This window comes from Microchirus variegatus, assembly GCF_963457635.1.
Source record: "Microchirus variegatus genome assembly, chromosome: 18".
Taxonomy (NCBI): Eukaryota; Metazoa; Chordata; class Actinopteri; order Pleuronectiformes; family Soleidae; genus Microchirus; species Microchirus variegatus.
The window spans coordinates 11,910,656-11,928,536 of NC_139819.1; the positions used below are offsets into that span (position 1 = coordinate 11,910,656).

General features: G+C 41.7%; 1 protein-coding gene across 1 annotated transcript in view; it reads left to right on the forward strand.

Annotated features, from left to right (window-relative positions):
* Positions 1-3,444: 3,444 nt before the first annotated feature.
* Positions 3,445-17,881, forward strand: part of sema6a (sema domain, transmembrane domain (TM), and cytoplasmic domain, (semaphorin) 6A) — a gene marked incomplete at its 5' end in the record, with an annotated part of 61,948 nt that continues 47,511 nt past the window's right edge. Inside the window, 2 exons of the mRNA XM_083905322.1 lie at positions 3,445-3,544; positions 6,454-6,571. Of these exons, the coding sequence (XP_083761448.1) occupies positions 3,445-3,544; positions 6,454-6,571 (218 nt within the window). The remainder of the gene's footprint in view (positions 3,545-6,453; positions 6,572-17,881) is intronic.

Here is a 17,881-nt window from a genome sequence, read left to right on the forward strand (position 1 = left end):
GCCTTGCTACCTGTATTCTCATGTTCTGACTGTGAGTGTGTGCAACAGATGTCTATAACACACACGTATCCCGACACACACACACACACACACAAACACACACTACACTACACAAGGAAGCAATTTGCGCTTCCAAAAAAAAAAAAAAAGAGTAATTTGTTTAAGACAGACTGTCTCTCTCCCTCCTGTTACTCATGTGTGGCAGCTTCTAATGAAAGGGCCACTAGAAGGTTTAAGGGGTTTCACTTAATTTATTGTGTGCTCAATTTATTTTGTGCAAGAGGTAGCGAGGTGATGGCTTGTGTGACAATTATTTTTTTTAGCATAAACTCACTGACATGTCAACTCCCACGGCTACTCATGCAAGATAAATGTTTAGAATGTGATTAAGAATCTCCTGAGATTACTTTCATCAAGCGCTAACTCTACATGCATACAGAGTGCAACGCAGTTTATCATTTCATTCTAACACCTTTTAATCTGGTCTAAATCTGTCATTTTCAGACTTATTTACATGTTTATTTACACTCCAGAATGAAGCAAATTTTGTCAAGTACAACCTCAATCTGACATGAACTTCCCTTGAGCCTAAAGCCCAATTTATACTCCTGCGTAAAGTGCTCTACGTAGGTTACTCAGAGCCCTCTGTGTCGATGGAGAGCCTCTGTGTCATCTCCGACTGCACAAAATATTTTTAAGTGTCCGTCACTCCATCAAGGGACAACGGAGACGGCAAGATCTGCGTTTTGTTCCTCAGGACAGGCCAAGCTAACGATGCTCTGTGCCGGCCACAGTGCGCACCGAGCGTCCAGAGAGGCGGAGCTGATCACCACCGACAACGTCGCTGCCAAACTATAAATACGTCATATCTTAATACACACAGCACATGTTTACACTTTTCTCGCCTCAAATTATCTTAAAACTGCGTTCCGTGACACAGAAAAGTGAGAAACGGCCACCGTTTCTATGTTATTCAGCTGCAACAACTACAAGAGCCTAAAGCACAGCAACCTTGCGTAGCGACCCCTACTGATCGGGCAGGGAAATTGCAGTGCGTATCCGCCACCGCAACGGACAACTACGAAGGCTCGACGGGTCTCCGTGGTTACACTGTCGGATAACGCATTACTCAGTCGGAGAAGTATAATGTGGCCTTAACCTCTACCTCATGCCACTCATCAATCAGTCCATCACAGGAGGACTTCCGGGTCAAAGTTCAGGAGAAAAACTCATTCCAGCCCTGCACAGTGGCGTTCTGTACTGTACGAGGAGCATAAATAGCCAATTGTATTTACAATTTGGACCCTGTTGGAATGCACAGTGCAAGTGCAACTCAATCAACCTTTGCTGTTTGACAAAAGGTGAGGGTGGAGGAAAACCCATTTTAGTCGTTTTTTTTTTTTTCTTTTCAAACGTCATAGAGGAATCGGCCAAAGAGTCGAGGAAGGAGGCAGGGAAATGGAGCGGCTTGTGAGATCAAGGTCGTATCCAGGCTTTAGTATTGGTATTCTCCTCAGTGTTAAAGTGATTCTCCTAGTGAATAGTGTTTTCATTCCTCTACTGAATGAGATTCACGGGAGCATGGAGAGAGGGAGAGGGAGTGAGAGAGAGACATGACAAAGAAAAGAGAAAATAATCCCCTTTCTCTCTCTCTGTCTCCCTCCATTCCTCCCCCCTGCTTGTTCCACCCCGGACATACAATAGTGAATGAAAATACAGCGTGGGATAAACAACTTTTATTAGACTGGAGAAAATGAAATAGACTTTTTTATTTTTTTTCAACTATTCCCTTCTCTATCTGCCCGGCAACATTACACCCCGAAAGCTTTCAGCTAGATGGGGGGGAAAAAAAGAAGGTGTTTTATGTTAATTAAATGCTTCATTCTTGATTAGATTACAGACGCAATAATTGTCATGCATGATTTATGGGAGTAATTTGTTGCTACAAACTGCAGGAGGAAAAGCTCAGTTGCCATGGTTTGTTCAATGAAAACATTACATCAACACATTTTAGGGCTTCTGCTGTAAAACCCAAGTTTACATTTAGAAAATGAGTTTCACTGAGGACATTGTTTCTCCCCCTAGATTACAAGTAAACAATCAAGGGTCGAACATCACAGAACAAAATGTTATACAAAAATAACAGTATTTTGAAAGTGAAGATATGTACTATGCACTGCCACTTGCACGAGTAGAGGTCCATAATAAATGCTTAGTTGGCAACTCATACATTTCTCTTCATTTTCTAAGCACAGTTTTGTGCAAAGTCTATGGAGCAAGGTGCACAATGGAAAAAAAACACGCAATTTAGCTTGCTGTCGGAGTCTGGTAAAATGAATTAATCTTGTGTCATCCTTGGATTGGTCTTCCTGTCAGTTTAAAAAACCTGCCTGAGATGCTTTGGTTGGTTAATTTGTTTTATTAAAACATATTGCAAGGTGGGCCCACGGTTGGTGTAGTGGTTAGCACTCTCGCCTTCGCAGGGTTCCTGGGTTCGGTTTGAACAACTTTGGAAATAGTGGATCAAATAATGGCATTGTTGGGCAAAGTTGTGATGTGCTGTGTAATTAGCCACTTATTAATCAACTAATCTCCTGAGTATTACTTATTTTATGTAAGTTTTTCTCAGAAAGGTGATCATTGCACTTACACTTTATTTTTCTTCCTAAGGTAGATTTCACGCGTTTTTTTTTATTCGATGATCTGTTCATGTGTTTATTTTATATTTCATTAACACATTATTGTTATTCAAACGCTGCAGTGCAGACACAAAATGCAGAATAGGGAGACGATGTCAGGTCTTGTTCTACAGATGTTCAGCACATTTGTGTATTATTTGTCATAAATATACTGTAATATTTCATCACATGGAGCAAAAAAAAAAGATAATCAACCAAACACATCCACCCATGCAGGTGTTGATTCTACTTCTGACCATGTCAGTCAGATAGAGAGGGAGCGGGACATAGAGAGAGGGAAGGGGGGAGAGAGGGAGATCTCTGTCTGACTTCGATCTATGATGCATAATTCCACCCTAATCCAATTAATTCTAAATTTGCTTGCAACACAGCTTACGTGAGTCATCAAAAATACATGTAAATATATTGTTGCCAGATTCCTATGGGCTGTGTAATCCGCAAAATGCACAAACAGCCATTCAGGTGAACTGGAATTTGTTTTGCCAGCCTCCTTCCTTTTTCTTTCCCCCTCACTTTGCTTTGGCATTTCTTTGTTTGTAATTACTGAAGAGGCAGCCAGGTGAACGCTGATTTATTTGACAAACAGTTTCTTTCGGTTTTTTTTTTGTCTTGCCCATTTCTTATCTTTGTTTCTTTCCTCCAGCTCCTCCTTGTCTAAATGGCTTATGTGTCTTTTGTACAGGCTGAGGAAAATCTGTAGCAGAGGACCAACAGCAGCAGCAGCAGCAGCAGCGTTGGTGCGACCATGAGGTCAGAGGCCTTGTTACTCTGCTTCACGCTAGTGCAAATAGCCGGGGCTGGCTTCCCCGAGGACAGCGAACCTATTAGCATCTCACACGGCAACTGTAAGTAAACTTTTTTTTTTTCTTTCTTTCTTCCTCCTCTCTCTGAATAAGTAATTATTCGCTCTTTTGCTGCACTCCTTTCCCTCTCATCTTTATTTGGCCACTTCACAAATCTCTCTTGGTATCTTTGACACTTGTTCATTCTGTACCCTTGTTTTCTCTAACCTCTTCTTGCACTGAATGCATTTTGAAGGCACCGAGTGTAATTTGGTGTCCAAGCATTGGCCCTTTACACACTAAAATGAAGGACTTGAAGCAGCATTTGAAACAGTGCTCATCCCCTTTCAAAAGGAAAATCAGCTTTTATTCTATTGGAATTGTGAAGCTGTGTTTGATTCGTGTTACCATTGTAACACAACCCCTTACTGGGAGGTGGCAGGGCATAAACATAATATAGCAATATAATGTTTATGCAAGTGTTACGACTCCCAGGGTTGATACTACAACAACAAAACATAAATCTGTGAAGTACAGATAGCGATCAGCAGCAATGAAGTCACAGCGTGTTCAGTTCATCATCCAGATTGCTTCTGTTCTTTAATTCACAATTTCCGAAAAAGTGTCAGTTCCTGTTTCAGTCCATATTTGAACTAAAGTGAAAAAAAGGTCAATTTACCTGAATGCTCTGCAACATCCCTAACTTAGCCTAAGAAGTGTAGGAGCCACAAAATAAATTAATTTAAAATACTAGCACCTGCCTGCGAGACTAAACGCAGGGCAATAAAATACAGCCACACGCCGGTGCTAGCGCCTGACCTGCAAGACTAAGCGCAGGGCAACAATAACACACCGATGCAGCGCCTGTACCTGCCGGCGAGAGAGTAGAGGTACTTCAAGTCTTTAAAGTTCGCCAGAAATGCTCAAAACAACATTCAGAAGTAATAATAATAATAGTCGCCAAATCTATGTGATGCTTTAGGAGGTAATGTTCATTCTTACCAACTACTAACCTGTAAAATACAGCGTTTAGCGGCAGAGTTCGTCATCCTGATTGCATCTGGGATGCGGGCGGTGTTACCACTTAAACAACCCTGGGCGCAACTGTTCCGGTGCCAACAGTTCCACTTGCGTGTTTTACTCAAACTCACAAAAAAGACTGTTAAACTAATTCAATACAATTTGGTGGAGTATTGCACGAGGACACACTTGTTAAGTTTGTGTTGTTTTCTGTCCATAAGAATGTTTAAAATCACAATTAACTTGTTTCTTAGGACACAGACAGAGATTCACAGATTCAAAACATCGTCATTGTTTCAGGAAATGTATTCATCAACACGTAACTCCGTAAAAAAGATTCAAAATGCTGAAGCACATATGCTAGGCCTTTAAGAAGCGCTATAATGCTACGTCAAAAACAGAGAAGAAGATGTTATACACATAGCAGTGGTCTCTACTGGCCGCCCATGGCCCTTCGTTGGATTTCATGTGGCCCGCCACTTAAATGCATTATAAATAATGTTGTTTTTTTTAAATTGTGAATCATGTCGTTGAGTATCAAAACAAACACTGTTTACTTAAAATATTGCCACAAATGTTGATGTGATTTTAATTTTAAGCTAATATCGCCCACCCCGACCTAACAGTTGTTTTTGCCCACACAGTTGGACTCTTACTGCCCCCTACTGAGCAGACTTGAACCTCATGTGGCCCCCCAGGTCATTTGAGTTTGAGACCGCTGCATTATAGATATAATAAACAGAAACAGTGATAGAACAGTGACAGTGACATTGTCGCTATATTTAGTGACTTGTCAGACCCCTGCTGACATTTTTTTCTTATTCAAAAAAGCAACCACCGTGAAATCAAGCGACTTTCTCTCACAATCCTAACTACTTTATGAGAAGCCATTGAGATCCAACGAGCTGTATTTACTGCGAGCAGAGAGTCGGTCTGACTGTAGACACAGAGACAGAGAAACACTGTGACCACACAGACAACACAGAGTCACAGACAAGAACGAGTTGTGGATGCGCAGCACAGCTGACCGTGTGTGGAACAATCGCTCATCTGTTCATTCAAGGCAAAATCGTGACTGTGAAAATCAATTTTGTTTTCTCCCCTTTTATTTTACGATTTAATTTCACTGTTAACCTTCAACACTTCTTCGACGCAACCCTGTGTGTGAAATCGCTGAAGACATGACATGTTCTAGTGATGTCTGACATCACTGTTTTCCTAAAGTAGTGTCTAGACCAGGGGTCTCAAACTCAAATGACCTGGGGGCCAATGCACATCTATTGCGGTCAAGAGGGGGCTGGCCTAGAGAACAAAAAGTGGGGAAAATATTTTTCACAATATTGCGTCATGATATCACACGTATACTTAATAATACTATTTATGATGCAAAATGAATGTATTTCTATCAAAAACAGACATTTATTTTAAATTACATAAATAATAGTGTGGACAACTGTAATTAAAATGCGTACCAGGAGCCATTTCGGCCACTGCCATTCATGGCTCGGGCCCTAACAAGTGTATTTATATATGTAGTTGAATGTTGTATAAGATACATTTGCGATAATTATGACCAAATGTCTTATTATTACTGTTATAAAAAACATTGCTAGCAAACATATATTATATTCTATCACCTCGCTGGCAGCTGTGCCTCAGCTACACACTGTATTTAAAAGACGGTGAGGTCGTGGGTTTTCATTATAACATGATATTAAGTGGGGGGCCGCATGTAATCGAATGTGGGGGCCGCCAGTTTGAGAGCCCTGTTCTAGACAAAAACGCGAAAAACTATTTGCATTCTCCTACGCCTGTTTCCGTGTGGGCGGGCCCTTAAACGTTCACTCAAGAGGAAAAATCAGTGTTTAATCATTTGAAATGTATTGTGATTATTAGCCATTTTGACCGATCAAAAATTGTATTTCATTCATTATTTTGTCCTCTCCTTGCAGACACAAAGCAGTATCCAGCATTCGTGGGCCACAAACCTGGCAGGAACAACACACAGCGGCACAGACTGGACATCCAGCTCATCATGATTATGAACAGGACATTATATATTGCTGCCAGGTGAGTGATAATATCTTTTTTTTTCTTCATCATGCGCTTTCTTTGCATGAAGGAAATCCTGAAACGCTGTTGCTCTGTCAGACAAATTCATCAAGTCATTTCAAATGACTTCAAGTTGCGTTGTGGAGTATAAATGTGATTAAACTGAGCCACCATGAATCCTTCATCAGCCCCCTCTCATATTACAGAGGCTGGCTGATGATTCTCATCAACTGTTGCCAGTTGGGGATTGTTAACATGTGAATTTTTTTTCACTGGATAATGGCTCTGGGCTGTGAGATTCACAGCAGTCGGTCTATCCAGCTGACCTCTGTGCTGCTGCCTTTCAAGTTTTGAGATTCAGGAGGGACAACGCAAAGTCTTAAGACTGGATTTGTTTTCCTCATTGACTTTTCTTTCATTGCCTCATTGTTGGATTCTATTTTTATCTTACCATCTGCCGAAAAAACGCTTTGCCTAGAACAATGTCCCTGAAGCCTTGTGCCCTGCTTTTTCAACATCCAGGTGGGCATAGAGTACAAATATCAAGCGAAAAAAAATTAACACACATGAATGAAACACGATAATAATTAGAAATGCGTTTCTACTTGTGGTCTTAATGTACTATTCTGAAGGCCTCAGTGCACATAAATAACACACAGGAATAACAGAGAAGTTCTGATACTTGATTTGCTGGCAGCCTAGTAGTTGCTCTCACAAATTGATCTCTTTGTTTCTTTGTCTGCTTCACCCCCCCCTCCTCTGTCACTTGCCTTTATTGCTTTCTGTCTAACTGTCAGTCTGTTTTTCACCTGTGACTCTGCCTTAGATGGTATAGTTCATCAGTATTACACTGGTGGGCTGCAGAGAAAACTCGCTCAGATTTTGGATTCTCTCTTATCATCGGTGTGTTAGAAATGTCCACCTCACAGCAGTGGGAGAACAGTGAGGTTCCTGTCCAAAGCATGAACAGGCTGAGCAGCATTTCACTTCTGCGGAGCCTAGAATGTGCAGTTCAAAGTCAAGGCAGCACTGAAAAAAGGCTCAATAAAAAAAAGAAAAAAAAAGAAAGATCCTTGCTTTGCCATTTGCTGTCTGGCTAATTGAGTAGTGGGCTTGATTGGATAGCGTTGAAAGCCACAATAGGGCTCTTTCTTTGTTTTCCACCCAAGCATATCAAATTTAATGGCTGCTGCTTTAAGCGGCACAGCTTTGTAACATATCTGAGGTCATTGAGACAAGGTGTGCGGGAGTGAGGAAGGAAACAAAGTGGAATAGAAAACATATGTGTATGTGTGTGTGTATTGCCCAGTTTAGTATGCAGACCAGTTGTCACAGGGTTTTAAAAAGCAATTATTTGAGTGTGGTATGTGTGTGTATTGATACACACATGCGATAGTGAACATGTGTCGGTGTGCCTATGGGCGTGGGTGCTACAGCCAGAGTTATACATTTGTTTGTGTGTGTGTGTGTGTGTGTGTGTGTGTGTGTGTGTGTGTGTGTGTGTGTGTGTGTGTGTGTGTGTGTGTGTGTGTGTGTGTGTGTGTGTGTGTGAGAGAGAGAGCATTTACACCTGGTGTGTAAGTTCCAGACTTGCAGGAATTCTGACACATGGCCATTGGCCAGGGTACGTGACCCCTGCATATCTGGGATGGTCGCCTCAGATTAGACCGAGCTGGAAGTCTAGCATCGATCCTGACACAGAGAAGAATGTTGGGAGTCAATATCATGGGAAACTAAATGATGCCCTGTGCAGTTAGATCCATTTTCACTAACAGCATATCGATAATGACATGCTACAGTTGAACAACAAGCAGTTTGAGGCAAACAGTGGAGACAATCACCTACTCACAAATCAATGTGAACGTAGTGAGCCAGTGCAGGAAGAATTTTGTTAAGGGACAATGGACAACGCTGTAGAGGAAAAAAAACATCAATAGTCGCTTTTATGATGGTTGTCCAGTCAAATAACTTGTTTATTCTGGGGCCAGCATCATGCAGCTTTGCCATCACGCTTGCAGACCAATGAGCCCCAGTTCTTGTTGTGCAGCAGCTTGCAGATGGTCATTGTGAAAGTGGTCCAAAAAAGCCCAACACAGTTTCAGGCTGTTTTTGAATGGCTCTTCAGTGTATTAAATCCCTTTGGCTCCCGTTTTGGCACTGGCAGTAAAATGACAAGGTTTTTTTTTTTGTTTTTAAACTGTGAGATGCATACAAACATAGCAACTGATGAAATTGTAAATAGACAAAAGTGGCTTAATCCATAGAGGGGGGAAGCATTGAATCATTGGCAATGGAAGAACTCAGCAACAGATGCAGTGATTGATAATTCATCCTAAATTCTGAGCCGTGAATGAAACGTACTGTATTGATTTTGGTGGAATCAGCTGCTCCTCCTCAGCTCTGTTTTAGCCATTATATTTGGGGAAGATTGAACAAAATGGCCTCTGTTGATGAGGTCATGGCTTTTTCAATATGCTTAAAAATCGTTGGACTGCCCAGACTTAGTCTGAACGTTGATTATGCATTCAGGGCATGACTAGTTTAGTTTCTTAATATTCTGAATCATATTTCCCAACTCAGTTTTTATCAGGTCTGATAATGATAACTTATCAGTCTGTGTTTGTATAAATATATGTCGAAAAATACATTATTAATTAGTCTTGACGTCTACGTCTTTATTCCACTTTCTGTTTTGAATCACTCTATGGATTAAACAATGTTCACGAATCATAGCAATGCCAGTGTTTTTGTTTTATCCATGATAACAGATACACGGTGTACTGGAACATCATGTAGAACATGCACTTCATTTAAATAGTCCATTTAGCTCTGTGGTTCATGTATGTCGGCTGTCACGTGTGTTTTAGGTGTTCAGCAGCAGAGTTATGTTCAGTAAAAGCAATAAAAGAGTTCCTGATACATTTAGTGACGGATGAAGCGGGATTCTATAGTGACCCATATTTCATGGTCAGGGAACGCTATCCACTATGCACCTCTTTCAGAGGGAATTCATTATAAAGCAGAGGGAGATTTATCATTCTCTGTACAAAAATAAATAAATAAATAAAGTCAGTGTGCATGTGTAGGCTATCTGTGCATGTGCAGCTGGAACCATTTGTTAATGGACAGTAAAAGTAACATCAGTGACAGTGATGCAGACCTTTATACCAGGTCACCTGACTGCTTTCTTTGCCCCTTTTATTATTATTATGGTGGTTAGATGTTGCCTCACAATATGTACTGCATGGGTAGTAATAAGTTGCAGGTACAAATGACCCATAGTTTCCACAGGAGGATAGACTGCCTGAAACCACACACAAACACGTTCTCATCCCAAGAGCGCCCATATACTTCCACTCTAACACCTCCCTCAGCGTCGCCTGACAGACGCACAAGGCACTGGCGGCACACTTTGACTGACTTGAGCTGGTAAAATACAAGTCAGAGTATGAGGTTAGGGTTGGGGACCAGGATAGAACCGAGGTTAAGGTTCAGGCCAATAAAAGGGCTGAGGTCATGGTTGGATACATATCCAGGCTAAGCTTAGTGGATATTCACTGTTGGCTCACATTCAGACAGACTTTTATTTTATTAATACCATCTGCAATTCCGTGACCAATAATTATAAATAAGACAGTTTATATTTTCCCTGTCAGTGACTGCTTTGTACTGGCTCGATGCGCACAGCAACTTTAAAGTGTGGATGGGCACTCGGGGGCAGCTGCTCTGAACATCTCAATGTGCCGCCCGCTGCGTCTCTTTCAGACACTGAGGGGTACCTTGTGTGTCTGTAAGGCGACGCGGAGGGACGCTGACAGAGCAGCAGTATATGACGCTCTTGGAATGAGAACGGCCTGGCCACGCACGAGTGGCTTATCTTAAGTGTTTATGTTTGTTTAATCAGCTGATATGATTACAGCATTGTGCCACTTATCATCAGTATCCAAACAATTCCAAAAGTCAGACTTTGTTTTGTCTTGGGCATATCGTTCGTTGCTGCCAACACAGAATGTTTGAGAATACTGTGATTTTTGTAAAAAAAAACAATTTATTTTTGTAATCAATTTGTACCCACACTCTGCCAATGCAAAATTTTTTTGACGAAACAAGAATGAAACAGTCAAACCGTGAGGCTTTCTCGAAGAAAACATTTTTTCCTTATTCAAAATTGCTTTATTTAGAGGAAACGTGTATGCATAAAGTCGGGCTATAAGTGCAAAGTTGGGCAGTTGTAAGTCAGAAATTGAGAGGTAGACCAATGGCAAATATTAATTGATTAATTTGCCCAACCAATCAATTGTTCTACCTCTACTTGAAATGGACAGTTTTGGTATTAATCCTACATTTCTCCTTTGTTTTCCTCTGCAATGTTACAATGGCATCAGGGAAAACTCATACTAAAATGAATGTATCATTAATTAAATGGTGGCTAAAATGTTCACTCATCCTTGGTCTGGGGAAAACTGGATTTCTCCAAACACATGAGGAGAACAAGACAGACTGTCCATACATAATTGTGCACATGTATGCGTGTGCACGCACGCATGTATATGTGTGAGTGTGCTTCTGTGTATACCGTGCTAGTGTGCATGCCCTGGGTCTCTCCACATGCAGGGCATAGTCGCCATTCCTGGTCCTCAGTCGCCCTTTACCATGGTAACACCAACTGCACTCCGTTTACACCACTCTTTGAGGCTGGGAAGCATGGGAACCAGAGATAGAATGTGTGTGTGTGTGTGTGTGTGTGTGTGTGTGTGTAGGACACAGAGAGAGAAAGTCACATAGTGAGCCATCAAGTGTAAAGGTGCACAGACCAAAACCGATGGTTGTCATGAGCTCTCACAAAGACAAACATGCATGAACACAGTCAAAATCCAGATTACCTTCCATAAGTTGTGTCCTGTGGAACAGTCGTGCCATTGTGGCTGCTGTTCTTCCCTGTCGCGTCTTTTCGGGCCTTCGCAGTGGAGGCCACTGGAGTCTCCATTATTATAGTTGTGCCAAATCCTGTTAAAACCCACTAATGATGGGGATTACACGGTTGCCTACTCTTGCTCCCCTCACAGTGCCATGCAACATCCAGCCACGTCCACACACTGAAACAAAGCATGCAGCTCCGATAGTTATACGTTTCAACAAATCAACACGTTTCCAGTTTAAAATATAAACATAGCTTCTTAAGCTCTCTCCTCATCTCAATCTGTTTTCTGAAGTCACTGTATACTCCATTTTTTGCGTGGCATATGCCACACAACTTTTTAAAAACAGCATTTGAAAAAAAAGTGCGACACCTACTGGCTCCTCCTCTCCCTCGCCCTCCCTCTCTCTCTTCGCTCACTACTGACGATCATGATTAGACGCCTCGCCGCTGCTGAATCTCAGAGTCGCTGAGCAGCTGTCAATGTCTTTATCTCCTTTATCTTTCACAAACACAACACGACCTGCGCTCGTTTCAAAGTAAAAGTACGCCGCTGTTTCTGTTCCCTGTTCCATTCGATTTCCTCCCAACAAGGCTTTATTGTACGATATTTGCACGTTTGAATAAAGAGAAGGATCTATTATTTATTTACCAACAACATAGCAGCGGCAGATGACGTCATTAAAATCTAACCAGTGAAATGGTCCATTACCTTGAATATAAATACAGATTTCTATGGATTTAGTGTTGAAAACTACTAAAAAAATATAATAGAATAAGTGTCATTTTCAGATATTTTAATGTAGAAATGCTACATTTAGAGTAGGAATGAATGAATTAATCAAATGTTTCAAGAATGAGAGCTCAAAACTCGTCCCTTACCCCACTGACCCGTCCACAGACAAAAACACACTTACACTCACATACACTCGCACAAAGGGGAATTGTGGAGTGAATGTAGCAAAACCCTAATGAGAACTTCAACCTTCAAAAAGAACAACCTGCCTGAGCTTGGGGGTGACTGAACTCTGGCTTGTTGTATTTCATGCCACCACATCACTGAGGACCTCTTAATGCTCCAGCCCATTCACAGCTTCAACACTCCCTCCACAGCCCCAAGGTGCCTGCTGGCTTCCCCCAGTTCTCTCCCACTCTGTGAAGAGGATTTGAAGCGGTGAAAGCCAAAACAACCTACAATGGGCCCTCCTCTGCCACCCATGATCCAGTTATTAAGAGAGAGGAATATGGGTGAAGAGTGTGATGAGAGAGAAAGGGTGGGAGGTGGAGGGAAGGCTGGACGCAAAGGCATTTAGTTTGTGGAGCAAGGGGCGGTGGCAAAAGGTGCGGGGTGCATGCTAATCACATTCCCTTCTTTTCTGCTACTGGAATGTAAGATAGTTTGACAAAGACCAAGCAGATGGGCCAAGCTGGCTCGCGGTCACCGCAAAAGAAATGCGCTGTTATGAAAACGACATTCTTGCGCACAAAGCCGCTGTGTTCTCGCGGCCATGCATGGTTACATGTCCGACGGAGACCCTCTATGTCACTCTGTTGCACTCGGTCTCACACTCTTGCCTCAGCTCAGTTGGTCTACTGTCTGGCCTCGATCTTTCAACTCTTTGTCACTGTCTGTACCCGTCCTTTAACAGTGGACTCCATATTTGTGTCTTAGAGGATATTTGCATACCTTCCGTCGTACTCACGCATTTTTGTCACGGAATTTCGGGGAAATAAGAAGTTCACACCAAGTGATTCACATTGACAGCAAATGTTGTGCAACCCATCAGTTATCAAAGGGCTCTTATGGCGTTTTTTCCACTATATACCACCTCGGCTCGCCTCACCTTTACATGGTTTGGTTGGTGTTTCCATAGTACCTCCTCAGCATGGGCGGAGTCATCACAGCACGGCTGCATGAAACTGCCACAACTAGAGACTAGTGACTTGTAATGCAGTTATTTCTAAAGCAGTTATTTCTGTAATGAATCATTAGAATCAGTGATTTAAAAAAAGATTTGTTGAGTATTTTCTCCATGACCGGAGCACAGACTCCGTCTGACACAGTCACTGAACTGAAATACAGGGGCAGGGTTTGCGATGCGGCTCGTTGCTCGCGAGCTACCAGACTCCTCTCCAGACATTTACGTGCTAAATGTTGGTGATTAACCCCACGTTTTTTAGGATTGTTAAGTTTTTTTTTTTTACTGATCCACAGTTCCGCATTGTTCCCTTTGATTCTTGTGCCTCTTCCTGTGTGACCGCACTCTGACCAATCTGTGCACGGCAGTCTGGCGACGTCACGCATAGCTTGCTTGGAACCTCGCCAGAGCAGGTACTAAAAAAAAAAAGGACCAGGTACCAGGTACTGTCACAAAGGTCAAAGAAAAATGACTGTGCCGTGCCGAGGCGAGTCGAGAACGCCAACACCACAGCTCCTGTAGACCCTTACGCGTTGTGTAACATGACCGTCCCAAGTCCATGTGATGCTTGAATCGTAGCCTACAGGTGAGAGACAGAAAATAATTGGAAAGAGAATGAACGGAATTGATTTGAGTAAATGGCCTGTCAGAGCTCACTTCCATGTTCGATTCTGGACGGATTTTATCTCAGTGTATTTGGGCCCATGTGGATAAGTAATAGACTCATAGGGTGAGACGTGACAAGTGCTTCTTTTTTCACAGGCTGTGAATATTGTGCCTTCTGTGTCGCCGGTCTGTATTAAAAAGGAGCATGGAATGGGGGAGCATTGTTCCACCACCATTATGCCATTTGAAAGAGTAGCAGTCAGAGAGCCAAATCAATCAATATCCAGTCGCTATGACGGGACATTGTGTTACATCTCACACCTACTGATTCCACAATCATGGAGGAAATTCAGGCTCTTTGAAACACTTAGAGCTAAACTGCTGCAGTTTCTCAAAATGTCAACTTCTCCGAGTCACACAGACTGGCTACACATACTAGAAATGTCGGCGTGACCGAACATTTCTTTGTTCATCCATTGGTACATTACAAATGGAAACTTCTTCAAACAGTTGCTTTGGTATACTGATAAAGTCACAACAACATGAGTTGAAGTCGTAACATGCAGGGGAACTGTAGTTTGAACTGATTATAAAAAAAAATGTAACTAAACTAGAAATAAAAATCCATTTCCCAAGAATCCATAATCCATTAATCCAGCCATAGACCCAGTGAAACTCATTAAACTGACTGGCTGGGATTACTTTTAGATAATAAGAAAGTGAACTAGTGTACAAGTATTATAGCTGTATTATAATAAATTGTGTTTTACATACGTTAAAATGTATTTTATAATTCAGCCATAAATAAAAATGTAAAAGTGATGCGTTAATGTAAATAGATTCAAATGTATGGAGCAATAAACAATAGATTCGCTGTCAACTGCTCAATGCAGATCTGAAAGGAATGTTGAATAAAATGTTGCGAGATGTTCTCGGCACACAGCAGACGAGGGCCCTTTTTTTTTGTTTTAAAGACTCATAGCAAGGAAATATGGACTACTTTATTGACAAAAATTACAATATAGAAAGACTAATCGGTCAACCATGATGAGAACAGTGTGTGGATGCAAAGCTTTATGGTAAAGACCCTTTAAGATCTGATTGTATCATGTGACAATACTGTGATTTTTCCTGGAAAACCAATAAAAGTTTGGCCTGTGATGTATCAGTGCATTTAAACTCCCCTGTAGTTGATTTTTGTCGGTTATTAAACACAAAGAAGTGACTGGAAGCTTAAAGAAAATAAAGCTTTGCTTTGGAAAATGGGTGGGCAGTAACATTAGATTTGTAATTAATGGTCTACAACATACAATACCACCAGTGTGGCCGCTTGCTTGCCTCTGCTTTCCATTCAGTCGCTTTCGCAGAGAAGTTCGATGTGACTTAGTGCAGCAGAGGGAAGTTATGTTGAAATATGTGTTCAGGTGCGCGGCCCAAGAGGGCAAAGGGAGCATGTTGCAGTAGAGGAGGGGGTCGCGGTGTCTTATGCACATGTGTGTGTGTGTGTGTGTGTGTGTGTGTTTGGAGAGCTGGTGTTGACACAGACACAAGCCTCTCCATTGTCTCATTCCATCTCCAGTCAGGATGTTTGGGGGACGCCTCATGGCTTGGATCCCTCTAATCTCTGCTGGAACTGAAAAACCCCCGTGGCTGGAAAGCCTCGGCCCTTGAGGACGCTGTAGGCACCAGGACAAGAGAGACAGGGACTATAGCCATGAAGGTTACTATTGGAAAAATAATAGAGCAGTGAATTACACATTACTCATGCGCTCTTTCAAAATGTGCAGCCAGTAAAATAACCCACGGGATTACACCAAAATCCATCAAGTAATCCTTTGATTTAATTGCTTTTGATTTAGCGTTGTCTTTTTAATACAAAGTCTGACGTTTAATATAAAGATATAAATTGCACTTGCACTGAACTTTTGATGACAGTGGAAAATTAAAACTATATCATCATCCCTCACTGTTATTATACATGCAGTATTACTTCCCTTTTTGGTATGGTTTGGATTATTATCATTTATTTTTTTTGACAGTGACCATTAAAGGTGCCATATGTAAAAAAAAAAAAAGGTGCCATACATTCAAATTCAAAACACCGAGGTCTTTTAGGTTTCGTTTTCTGATGTAACTGACAACCCGTGGTTGCTAGGCAGCTGAGACTCTACTGACTGCAATGATTGGTAGACGGCGGTAGGTGGCGCCACATGTCAAAACATGATTTGCAGTATGCAAAAGATTTTTTTTTAATGTAAATATTTTGGCTGTACTGTTGTTGTTGGTGAGTTCAGTTTGTTATATGAAAATTATTCCTGAGTCTCTGTGACATATTAGGAGGATTTTTACGACTAGTTGCTTTAGATTTATTACGTAATGCACCTTTAAATCAAGTGTACATCAGTTATGTTCCAGTGGAACCAAGGTGAAAGAAACACAGAAGGAAAGAAGAGTCACTGAGGAGTCCTGGAAATTCGATCCAGATCAATTAGCGAGACCACTGCAAGGGTACCAGAGAAGCCGTAATGAGAAACATTTTACAGTGGAGTTCGTGGTTTTGGCTGGAAATGCTGAATTTTTTGTCATGGCAGGCTGCACAGTGACAGGCGGCATCTGGCATTTGCTAATGCACGTGAACTTGAGTCTTGAAAGGGCATCGGAAGCTTCTCGGTGACGTAACACTGACTTCATTTTTCTTTCCACACAAAAAAAATCATTTTAATCTCAGTTGATTTCAAAGGATGAGTGAAAGCATTGAGATGTTTTGAAGTGTAATAAATTCTATTCATGCTAACACGGTATTGTGATCGGTGAGGCCTGGGCAATAATTCAATTGAACGGCATATATTGCTGCAAATATAATTTACAGCAATATAGTTTTCTTCAATATCAATAGAAAAAAGGCTCAGTATACTGATATCATGTTTATGCACTGTGTAAACACACATTGAGACTGATTTGCCTCACATTTGTGAAATAAATCTTTGTTTGTCAAGTGTTTTCTGTCCACAAAGATTTTCAAAACCACAATTAAACGGTTTATTCAACTTTCACTGCAGGACCAAGATTTTTTTTATCCTGCAAACATTTTTTTTTCTCAGAGACAGAGTTTTGTGATGTCTTGTACTTCATGACAGACCTTACTTTCAGTGCAAATCCACTCTCATAATCACTGGGGTTGTGTTCTCTGCTCTCAAGAAAGCACCACTGTTGTGTTCATTTCAACTCCTCTCCGAGATTAATTTATTTAATTTAAACGCAGCGGCTGATGAGGGTACAGTAGACTGGCTTTTATCCTGAAGGAGACAACGCATGGTCCCCAGGAAAACGATGTAGATTCATTTCGAGGAGTCTGTTCCTCCATAGACTTTATTAGATTTAGTTAATGAGAGAGCAAGGCGTGCCGGCTGGCTGGCTGAGCGCAGGTTGGGGAGCTGGAACGTAATTAAGCCGGCGAGTCTGATGATGCCGCTGTTACACACTTTGATTAAAAACACGTTCAATGTCTAATCTCCAACAAATGAAAGTAGTTACATCGTGTGGCATGGTCACCTTTTGGTTCTATCAATGAATGAGGTAAATCCCTCTTTCTTTCTTTCCGTCGCTTCTGTTTACACAAACCACCTCCCCTATACGCCCGCCCGCCCCCCGCCCGCCGCACCCTTCCTGTCCCTGTCTGCACCCTAATTCTCCACGGTAAGTAGGTGTAGCGACATGACTGGTCAACCAGCCAGTCTGTCTTTCTAAGATGTAGTTAACCCTCGTGGCTTTTATGTCTTCCATATGCCCTGCTGAGTCCTATATGGCAGGACTTTGTAATAAAAGAGAAGCCTGTATGTTTCCAGGCCAGCACACATAAGTCTTCTTGTCGGAGCATTAATGAGT